Source organism: Lotus japonicus, chromosome 5, assembly GCF_012489685.1.
Source record: "Lotus japonicus ecotype B-129 chromosome 5, LjGifu_v1.2".
Lineage (NCBI taxonomy): Eukaryota > Viridiplantae > Streptophyta > Magnoliopsida > Fabales > Fabaceae > Lotus > Lotus japonicus.
The window spans coordinates 11,342,916-11,354,129 of record NC_080045.1 but is presented as its reverse complement, the minus strand read 5'-3'; the positions used below and the strand labels follow the sequence as shown (position 1 = coordinate 11,354,129).

The 11,214-nt window shown below is 37.5% G+C and overlaps 2 protein-coding genes across 2 annotated transcripts; one reads left to right on the top strand and one right to left on the bottom strand.

Moving 5' to 3' along the window:
• Positions 1-3,176: 3,176 nt before the first annotated feature.
• LOC130720475 (actin-depolymerizing factor 2) lies at positions 3,177-5,022 on the top strand. The gene is made up of 3 exons (XM_057571122.1): positions 3,177-3,420; positions 4,191-4,456; positions 4,553-5,022. Exons 1-3 carry the CDS (start codon positions 3,418-3,420, stop codon positions 4,701-4,703), a joined length of 420 nt encoding a protein of 139 aa, XP_057427105.1. The 5' UTR covers positions 3,177-3,417; the 3' UTR covers positions 4,704-5,022.
• A 1,165-nt stretch (positions 5,023-6,187) lies between these two features.
• On the bottom strand, positions 6,188-9,426 carry LOC130718142 (pentatricopeptide repeat-containing protein At3g53700, chloroplastic). Its single transcript, XM_057568631.1, has one exon. The coding sequence runs from the start codon at positions 9,109-9,111 to the stop codon at positions 6,823-6,825; it is 2,289 nt and encodes a 762-aa protein (XP_057424614.1). The 5' UTR covers positions 9,112-9,426; the 3' UTR covers positions 6,188-6,822.
• Positions 9,427-11,214: the final 1,788 nt, after the last annotated feature.

Sequence of the window (11,214 nt, the reverse complement as noted above, 5' to 3'; positions counted from 1 at the left end):
AGTAAGAAATAATGTACACTCTGTTTGGTAGAGAAGAGAGAGATAGAGAAGAGAGAGTAGATAAGAGAGAAGTTAAGTAGAGAGAAATAAGTGAGAAATAGAGTAGATTTATAGGTTGTTTGGTATGATAAATCAAACCTTCACTCATCTCTCTTCAATCTCTCTTCAATTTGGAGAGACAAAAAAAGTGGTGGGACCCATCACTTTTTCTCCCCTCTATCTCCCTCATCTCACCTACCAAACACACATACTTCACCATTCCTCCGCATAACTCTCTCTTCTCCATCTCTCTCTATCCAAACCTCCCTCTACCAAACAAAGTAAGATAGAGAAATAAGTAATGTGATAGAAAAAAAATAATTAAAAATACGACCAATGGAAATAAATATAAGTGTATATAAAATTTGTAATCCAAATTTTCCTGTTCATACTTTACACGAAGTCCATAATTTCCCACACATAAATGATAAATGTCTATAACTTCTTTATTCAACCCGCAACAAATATCTACTTTTATAGTTGGCTTCACCCCTTAAGCCGAATCATGAGCCATTCATCCAACCCAATTGCACATTTTTACGGGTACATGGCTTTCCAGGTGCTAATAAGTTTTTGTTTCAATACTAATACTAGTTGAGTACTTGAGTCCATTTTTGAAGTGTTTTATTTGAATTTATAAGGAAATATTTGTTTTTTTATTTTATTTTAAAGCGAAGGTTAATGCTTGTTTGCATCATTGTTGACATGTATTTGAATATAGCTTCGGTTAGCTCAAACAACCACTCATCCCATCATCGTCTTGATTGGCTCCAATAACTTCAATATATATCAAGTGACCAAACTTAAACTCTCACTTTTCTAATCAAATGGCTTAACATAGGGCTAAATTGTTAGAAGTGATGGTCAAGTTCACCTAAGCAAGGCTAACACCTCAATACCACTTGCATTACATATTGGCAAACAATTAATTGCCTCTATCATGGATCAATCTAACCACTGTACATACAAGTTTGATCACATTATAGTTTAAGAATTACTCATTTTTCTATCTCATTACTCTTCTAGATTGTGAGTTCCTTTATCTGATTTTCAGTTGATTTGAGCATCGAAGTGCATTCTACATGTACATCCGTGGATTTTCACTACTGCACAGTGTTCTCAACCATATTCACCATCGTGCACCACCACATTTGATTAGAGTTGTTTCTTGCTCATTTTTCTAGAAGAACAATTGGGGCGCATTCGGTGAGAATCCGATTAATCAATTCTCATTAGCATGGTTGGAGCATGCCACAAACAACTTTCTCATGGATATTCAATTCCAAAACAACAAGAGGTTCTTGGAAGGCCCTTTTCATCAAGAAGAGGAAATTGAGAATGACGTCATTTTTTCTAAGGTTGTGTTTGGATGAGGGATTGTAGAAATTCAAGGGATTTTAAATGCTAGGGAATTCAAATGATTCAATTGAATTCCCTTGAATTTCAAATTTTATTGTTTGGATAAAATGTTGAAATTCGCTCAATTGTAAAATTCTTTGTTTGGGTAATATAAATGAATTTCCTTCATTTAATTGTTTTTATCTTAATATAATCGGCCGAAAACCCTAAAAATCAGCCCGACTCTCAAAAATAAACCGAAACCTTAAAAGTCGACATAAAAGCCTAAAAAGTGGCTGAAAAACCGAAAGTCGGCCGAAAACCTAAAAATCAGTCGAAAACCCTAAAAATCAGCCGAAAACTCAAAAGTCGACACAAAACCCTAAAAAGCGGTCCAAAACCCTAAAATGACAAGAAATCCCTAAAAATATGCCGAAAACGTGAAAGTCGACTCGAAACTCAAAAATCGGCCCATAACCCTAAAAATCGACCTAACTCTCAAATATCGGCCGAAAACTCAAAAGCCGTCTGAAAACCCTAAAAATCGGCCCGACTCGAAAAAATCGGCCGAAAACTCAAAAGTCGGCACAAAACCCTAAAAATCGCCCCGACCCTAAAAAATTGACCGAAAACCCAAAATCGGCCCATAATCCTAAAAATTGGCCGATAACCCTAAGAATCGGCCGAAAACGTGAAATTCGGCCCGAAACTCAAAAATCCCCAAAACCCAAAAATCGGCTGGAAACTCAAAAATCGGCCGAAAACCCTAAAAATTGCCCGACTCTAAAAAATCGTCCGAAAACTCAAAAGTCGGCACAAAACCCTAAAAATCAGCCCGACACTAAAAAATTGACCGAAAAACCTAAAACCCGACCTTTCGGGTTTTCGGCCGATTTTTAGGGTTTTGTGCCGAATTTCGAGTTTTCGGCCGATTTTTTAGAATCGAGCCCATTTTTAGGGTTTTGGGCCAACTTTCAGGTTTTCGGCCGATATTTAGGGTTTTGTTCCGATTTTTGAGTTTTCGGCCGATTTTAGGGTTTTGGCTTGATTTTTGAGTTTCGGCCAAACTTTCACGTTTTCGGCTGATTCTTAGGATTATCGGCCAATTTTTAGGGTTATGGGCCGATTTTGGGTTTTCGATCAATTTTTGTGTGTCAGGCCGATTTTTAGGGTTTTGTGCTGATTTTTGAGTTTTTTGCTTATTTTTAGGGTTTTGGGCCGATTTTAGAGTTTTCGGCCGAATTTTGAGTTTTCGGCCGATTTTTTGAGTTTTCAGCCGAGTTTAGGGTTTTGGGTCGATTTTCGAGTTTTCAGCCGATTTTTGAGAGTCGGATCGATTTTTAGTGTTTTGGACCATCTTTCTGTTTGCGGCCGATTTTTGAGTGTCGGGCCAATTTTTAGGGTTTTGGGCCGATTTTTGAGTTTTTGGTTGACTTTCGAGTTTATGGCCGATTTTAGGGTTTTTAGCCGAGATTAATTTTTTTTACTGAATTTAGATAGGGTTAAGGGAGAGATGAAGAATTTGAAATTTCTCCTATTTTGAGGTGATTTCAATTACCCTAAATCCTATTGAGTAAAATACATCATTTAATTACTAGTAATTTGAGAATTCTCCACATTAGATATCCAAATAAGGTATTTTAATTGAAGAGATTTGAAATACCCTCTAAAATTACATTCCCCTCAAATATTCCCCCGTCCAAACACAACCTTAGAAAATTTAAAATCAAATTGAGAATAATTTGACCATTAATTCTAATCGGAAGAAGTAGCCAAGTCGAGAAGGAGAAGCAATGTGAAAATTCCAAAAAGCAGTCTTACTAGCACACGTTTTTAACTCAACACGACAAGTGGATTCGCTGATTCTCCTTCACAATTTTACAATACCATATAAATTCAATTTCAATTTTCAGGGACTCCACTCCTCCATTATCTATCAACAACAATTCGTATTCGTATTCTCATTCCTTGCACGCACGCACGATAAACAGAACAAGAACCATTCCTATATTTCCGACGAAAATTCCGAACGCAAAAAAAATGGTTAGTTTTCGTTTTTTCGTTTGATTGTTCTTCCTCTGTTGTTCTGTGTAACTCGGAATCACAAAAAATCACAGGAAACTGAACTGAACAAAAATCACCTCGAAATTCATTGTCTGGTTATTTTTGTTTTCAGCAGTTACTGATTCTGTTTCTGTTGAGTTTGCGGTCGATCTGGCTGAACAGTGAAGAATCGAATGATTGATTATTCATGAGTTTTTCTCATTAACTGTTTATGTGTTTCTCTCTAGCTGATAGATAGATATGATTTTTTTATATGGATTTCATTTCAGTGTTAAATATTGTATCGCATTGTTGTTTAAGTGAACTGTTTGGGTTTGGATTACTTGATTGTGATAGCGTGTGGTTGGTTTGCTTCATCTCATTCATAAGTTACTTTCATAAGCGCTTATGCTATAAGATTGATTCAAATAAGCTCTTCCGAACAGGGCCTTATTTGCTCTTTCCATGTGTTTATCTCTCAAAATTATTCATTATATTCCTTGTTCTTCATTCATCATAGGCCAAGTGATGGTATGGAGTTTAATCTTGTTGCTCATTATCTAAACAAAAGTTTAATTTAAGCACAATATACACAAGCCTGTGTTGTCCATGTCCACCCAAGAGTTAGTTGGGCATTCTTTTGTTAGACATATAATATAGAACCATTTATCTGTCTTGACTCAACACCTTAAGGTTATGCTTAATCTTATAATCCTTGTGTTAACTGCCCACTTCTTTTTGATTCATATGCATTTGTGTGAAATTTACAGGCGAATGCAGTATCAGGTATGGCTGTGGATGACGACTGCAAGTTGAAGTTTTTGGAGCTCAAAGCGAAAAGGACATATCGGTTCATCGTTTTTAAGATTGAGGAGAAGCAGAAGCAAGTTGTTGTGGAGAAGCTTGGTGAGCCAGCAAATGGTTATGATGATTTCACTGCGAGTCTTCCTGCTGATGAGTGTCGATATGCTGTTTATGATTTTGATTTTGTCACTGAAGAGAATTGCCAGAAAAGCAGGATTTTCTTCATTGCATGGTAATAACTTTTTAGCTTTTATTCAAACAAAGCAACGGTTGCGTTTGGAAAAATTCCACATTTTCTGATAATTGATTTTGATGCTTTTATTTGAAGGTCCCCTGATACTTCTAGGGTTAGGAGCAAGATGATTTATGCCAGCTCCAAAGACAGATTCAAGAGGGAGCTTGATGGAATTCAAGTTGAGTTGCAAGCAACTGATCCTACTGAGATGGGTCTTGATGTGTTCAACAGCCGAGTCAATTAAACGATTGTGATTATGAATAGTAGGTATTGTGATGGGGAGTTCCCTCCAGCCTTACTTACTCCTATGGAGGTGTCTATAGTTCGTGGGATTGTCAATTTGGCTAATTGCAGACTCGATTGTCCAAGTGTTGACATGAAATATATTGTAGTACCTAAAACAAGCAACTCTTATTGGAGTTGATATTGTGGTTTGTGACTTGTGCAATCTGTGTTTGGGTGTCTATGCTAACTAATTAATTTTGTAACTGGTTCTTCTGTGGCCGGATAAAAATTTGGGGTCAGCTATTCATGTGATATTGACACTTGCTATTTTACTGATACTTTACATACTTCAGTTGCCTGAAATACTTCTTTGAAGAATGATGTGTTAAGACATTAGATCGAACTAAGTTAACCATTGTTTTCTGAATGCAAACATATAGTTGAACCGGCGTTTATGTGTAAGAAAAACATTCCATCTGTGTTTTTTTTCCTGTTTATTGGAGAGTAAAAGTTACTTTTACAAATATAGCTCATTTCATAGGATTTAGATAAAATATAAGTGTGACTATATTAAACGATATATGGTTCTTTCTCACTTTGTGGTCTTCAGGAGTAAGTGTAACCTTCTCGTGTTTACGAGTTAAGTACTACTGATAATATAAGGATGAATCTTGAATCTTCATTGGGTCTTGCTTGCACTAAAAGTCATTAACAAAGGATGAAGAAACTCAAAATATGGAGGAGGAAAGTAATGGAAGACATTGCATCGTTATGGATTCAGGTTGATATTATGGATTCAGATGATATAAGCCATATGAGGGATTGCCCAAGTAAGGATGCTTGATAAAATCTAGGATTGAGAAACCACAAGTGTTTGACAATTTTCTATAACGTTCATAAAGAGAAAACTAAAAAGAAATTATACTTGCACAAATGAGAAATTTCAAATGATTCAATGGTGTTAAAATACAATGGAGATGTTCCTTATATAGAAGGAACCTCTTACAATTTCGGCAATGTATTAATGGGCTATGTCCAAGTTGATCTAACTACGTAAAAAAACCCTCTAATGGACCTCAATACATGTTCAAAGTCCCAACACCCTATTGGGTCGGAATACAAACCCTAAACTCAATCCTACATCCTAAGCTGACCAATATGTTTTGAATATGATTTTACGAGATATTGAGGGTTTAAAGCGAATTGAACTCAACTTTTGGGGGTTGAAAGAGGTGGCGTCGAATATGAAATGAAAGTTCACGAAATCTTGTTCTAAATTATGAGATCTGGCTCTTCTCCAGACACAAATCTAAATCACGAGATCTAGTTGTTCCATGATATTATGAACTTGATTTTCAGAGAGATTGAGGGTTCACAACAAATCGAATTGAGCTTTTGGATACACCTGTTTTCAGTTACACATACCACTGTCTTACTTAGATCCAACGCCCCTCTAAAAGCTATTGCACCGGTGGGACCTAATTGATTGTGCACACCGTCACCTGAATATAAATTCTAAAAGCTGTTGCATACTTGAGAGACCAAACACAGTCTTTTCTTTTTCTGGAAACACAGCTTACTATGATTACAGCTGTGTCTGGACTCTCAAGAATGCAACAAACCATGTGACTTATTGCAGCTGTGTTTGGTATAATGTTTCTTATGCGAACACAGCTTCTTTTTTATACATAATAACATTGCCTTTCTATTAGAATATTCAACCTACATAGTACATACTTATCGAAGAGAATGTAAATTACAAAAACATCATACAAAATATTCATCAAAACTAACATCAATACCTTTGATCTGTGGTTTATCCAGATTTAACAATGTTAACATAGGGTTTTAGAATGCCAGCAATACGAAACATTCATGAGTGCCAGCAATAAGTTATATGTTCACTTTTTCCCCCTTGAAACTGGAAATGACAAGGCTGAAGAAAAGTTACTCATCAATGAGGTCAGCCAGAAGAAAGCCATCAGTGCTGAAATGTATTGACTCCCAAGCCTGTAATAAGCTTTGAGTCCTGGTTTTGAACTCCCCCACAGTCTTCAGCACCTTTACACAATGAGGTGCTTTCTCATTACACTCTTTAAAGCATCACCAGAGTGAAGTTACTAAAAACCTTTCACTACTCAATATCTTCTAGATTTTTGCCTATCCAAGATAACACTAAGATTGGCCAATGCATCTTTAAATTTATTGATCTTAAGGAAGCCTCTGATCATAGAAGTTTCCATTTCTGAGAATTTTGCTTTCTCCATCACCATGTTGACGAGTTCAATAAGGGTGTCCCCCATGGCTAAAGAACAAAGACCCTCGGCCAAGAAACCAAATGATGGGAAATCTGGCAATATTCCTTTCTCCAGCATCTCAACTGTAAAATCAACAGCCTCTTGTATCGGCCCTCCACCATTACAGAGGCCACGGAAAACAATCTTGTAAGTTACAGCATCAGGAGATTCAGCCTTTTCCATCATTTCTCTGAACAGCCTCATAGCTTCTTTTATTCTCTTTCTTCTAAAGAGTACTTTAAGCACAGGGTTATAAGCATGAGGAGTCAAAACCATACCTTTCATCTGAATAGATCTGAGAAGCTTACTTGCAACATCTAGTCTACCAGCCTTACATAGTCCCCCAATAAGGGTTCCATAGGTAACAATGTCGGGTTCACAACCATTTGAAGTCATAGTTTGCACAATGTCAGCTGCCTTCTCTATATCTCCACTTTGGCAGTAGTATGTAAGCATGGAATTATAAGTGAACTTATCAGGTTTTAATCCTTCCATTATCATCTGATCCATAAGTTGAGCAGCTTCCCCCACTCTCTTGTTCTTACAAAGGCCATCAATAAGAGTGTTGTAGGTTACTGAACTTTTTGACACCCCCAGAAATTCCATCTGATCAAAGATCTCCTCTGCTTCTACAATCCTTTTGTTTTTGCACAAACCATCAATCAAAGTATTGTACACCACCACATTCCTAGCACAGCCACTCAACTCCATATCTTTCAACAGCTTCAATGCTTCCTCAAGTCTCCTCTCAGAACAGAGGCTGCCAATCAATATACTGTACGTAAACTCATCAGGTTGACACCCTTTCTTCCTCATCTCCTCGAACAGCTCCATCGCAGCCTCTCGGTTCTTGGTCGAGCAGAGACCTTGTATCAAAGTATTGAAAGTACAAGCATCAGGGAATATCCCTTTACTCGAGAGAACATTGGCAAGTTCAGTAGCAGCTTCAATTTGATTCTCCTTGCACAAGGTGCTGATCAAAGTGTTGTAAGTCACGGTGTTCGGGGAACAATCTCTCAAAATCATCTGCTGCAGAATATCAACAGCCTCATCAACCTCACCCAATCTACACAACCCAGAGATCAAGGAATTGTAAGTGTATATATCAGGATCAAACCCCTTCTCAAGCATAACATCCATCATTTCCAAAGCCTGCTTGATATGCCCAGTTCTGCACAACCCATTCACCAGAGCATTGAATGTAACCTGATTAGGGCAAAACCCCTCTTCAGAAACCTCCTGAATGAAGCTCAGAGCTTCCTCAACTCGACCCTCTCTGCAAAAACCATTCACCAAAATGTTCACAGAAACGTGGGTTAGCAAGCACCCAGACCCGACCATCTGCTCTTTAACCCTCAACGCGCCATCAACATTACCCTCCTCAATGAAACCCTGCATCAGCGTGGTGAATGTCTTCTCATCGGGCTTCAACCCATAACTCGCCATGTCCTCAAGCATCAAAATTGCGGGCCTCAATTGATGCGCTTTACAGAGAGCCTTGATCAAAACGTTAAAGGTGGAAACATCAGGAGCTACGCCACCACCCACCATCCTCGAATGCAGGGTTTCCACGAGCTTGAGCTTGTTACCATCAACGAAGGCGTTGAGGGCAACATTGTAGAAGCGGATGTCGGGTTTGAGCCCAAACTCATGCTCCATGAGATGAAGCACCCTGTCAATATCCTCGTGTGACCGAGAATTGGCAAAGCTCTCGATGAGGATGAGGAAGGTGTCAGTGCTGAGGGGGCAGGCGGAGGAGTTCATGTGTGTGAGGACGGTGAGGATGGAGTCGAGGGAGCCGAGTTCAGCGAGCTGGCGGAGGGTTTGGTGGTAAATGGAGGAGTTGGGGGAGAAATTGGGGTGGTTGGAGGCCCATTGGAAGATTTGGAGGGTGGAAAACTCATCATTTTGGCGGCGGAGGAGGTCCAGGAGTTGGGAAAGTGAGAAATCAGGAGGTAGAGGGTGGTGTGGACTTGTGGAGGGGGTGCTGGAAGTAGAAGCTGAAGCTGAAGCTGAAACCACTGAGATTTTGAAGGGTGAGAATGAAGAGAAAGAGAGTGGTGTTGAGTGGAATGTGGTTAGGGTGCGAGGAAGAGGACGATGGTGGCAGGGAAGATGGGAGAGAGCCATTGAGGCAATTTTACAAACACATGGGGTGCAGAAAACAAAGACACACGCAGAAATCAGAAGAGTGGTGCGAAGAGATGGAAAAGAAGGGGCTGGTGACGGTGGTTTGCGGTGGAGTTGGAAGGAGGGGAATCGGTGACCAAGGTGCTGGTGGTGGATGAAGAAGGAGCACAAAAAGTTGCAGGTTACGAAGTGGTGTCACTCAAGTTGTACCAGTGCAGCCCTCTTCATGTATGCAAACATTATCTTAAAAAGGAGTGACGGTTGAGATAAGATATGTAGTTGTTATTTGAAATGGCAAAAAGAGTCATAAGTCAAAACAAAAACTAAATAGAAATTGGGTTTAGTATAGACATGGAAATTTAATCTAAACTCATTGGAATCTGCTTAAACCCGGCACGAGTTGACGAGGATAAATCTCTTTTGACTGGGTATGGGTTGGGGTTTAACTCAATTTTAAAACTGATTTAGGGTTTGATATTAGTGATACACATGTCTGAAGCCCGACTCAAGCACACTTTGTATCTCATTTTCATAAGATACATTCTATATATAGCAAAGATAGGATTTTACATTCATTTCAATTCACTTCCTCACTTACACACCAAGTTGGGCATATCCCTAATAGCACCCCATGTGTTTGTAAAATTGCCTCTTAATATCCCTAATATAACTCTTGACATAAGATTTGTTGATAGGAATAAATATGTTAAAAGAGAGTTTCATGGATATGATATATGTGAGAGATACTACTTCATAGACTCTTAAGTAATTCGTTCAATATTATCTCACCATAATCTCAACATTGAAAATGTTCGGTATCAAGGATGATGGAGCTAATAATATAGTGGAATAATGTAAAAGCTTTGATCCTTTAAGAATGTCCTAGCTTATGCATATTATGTACATTTTTTTAGCTCATCAGCTACGACTGACTCTTATTGTTTCAGCTAAAGAAATAGTTGAAGTTCATTGCTTTTTTCAAAACTTAAGTATTATTATCAACGTTATGTGTTATTCTTGTAAATGCCATGACGAGTTGCGAGATGTTTATGCAACTGAATTTTCATATTCAATTGCAAATGATGAGATTGAAATAGGAAAGGGAGCTAATCGAATTGGCACGCTACAGAAATAGATATAGAGATAGTAGAATGAGTTTCCATTTCAATTTAATATGCAGTCTTTTACGCATGTATAATGCAACTACTTCAGTTCTTACAGATTTAGTCATTAAAGGGTCTATTTATTCTCAACGACATAACTTATGCTATGAAAGCATTGATATCATTTGAATAATGCAACCACTGGACATGTTGTTTTCATTTTACATTTGATGAAAAAACTTATGGGAATCACTGACAAAATTTGTCATGCTTTGCAGCAAAAATCTCAAGACATTTTGAATATTGTGTGTTATGTTTCTATCACATAAAAAAAAACTTAATTCAAAAGTTAAGAGATTTTGGTTGGGATGCTCTTCTAAAAAAGGTAGATCTTTTTGTGAACTCAAGCCATTGAAATTCCTAACATGAGCTCTTCCTTTTTCCGATATAATCCGATCATTTCGTCAAAAGGATTATGTGATAGTGGAGCACCATTATCGTATTGTGTAATTAATACTATCATAGATTATTAGTTGAAAGAATTGAATATTAGGTTCAATGAGAAAGCAACTAAGCTTCTTACATTGAGCACATATTTAAATTCTAAAGAAAAATATAAGTTATTTAATGTTAGGCATATTTGCAGTATTGTTAGAAATTTAACTTTTCAAATTTTTCTAACCGAGAAAAGATTCAATTAGAATATGAATTGTATCATTGTTGAGAAATTTTACCTTTCAGATTTTTCTAACAAAAAAAATATTCAATTAAAATATGAATTGCATCATTATGACTTTGATGCGTCTAAAAATGTAAACTTTTAGAATATGTCCACTATTAGTAAATTATGTTAAAAGTAAGTTGAGACCGACAAATCAATTGTTGATCCTTTACTTTACTTGATAAATTTTTACAACTTGTTATGACTCTTCGAGTGTCAACAACAACCACTAAACGTGCTTCTTTATAGTCTTGGCCCTCATTGTTGACAATTTGCCTC

Excerpts from the sequence above, each read along its gene's own strand:
- LOC130720475 (XM_057571122.1), top strand. Across the intron at positions 4,457-4,552 it reads AGGATTTTCTTCATTGCATG|GTCCCCTGATACTTCTAGGG; the intron begins GTAATAACTTTT and ends TTTTATTTGAAG.
- LOC130718142 (XM_057568631.1), bottom strand. The coding sequence starts at position 9,111 with ATGGCTCTCTCCCATCTTCCCTGCCACCATCGTCCTCTTCCTCGCACC.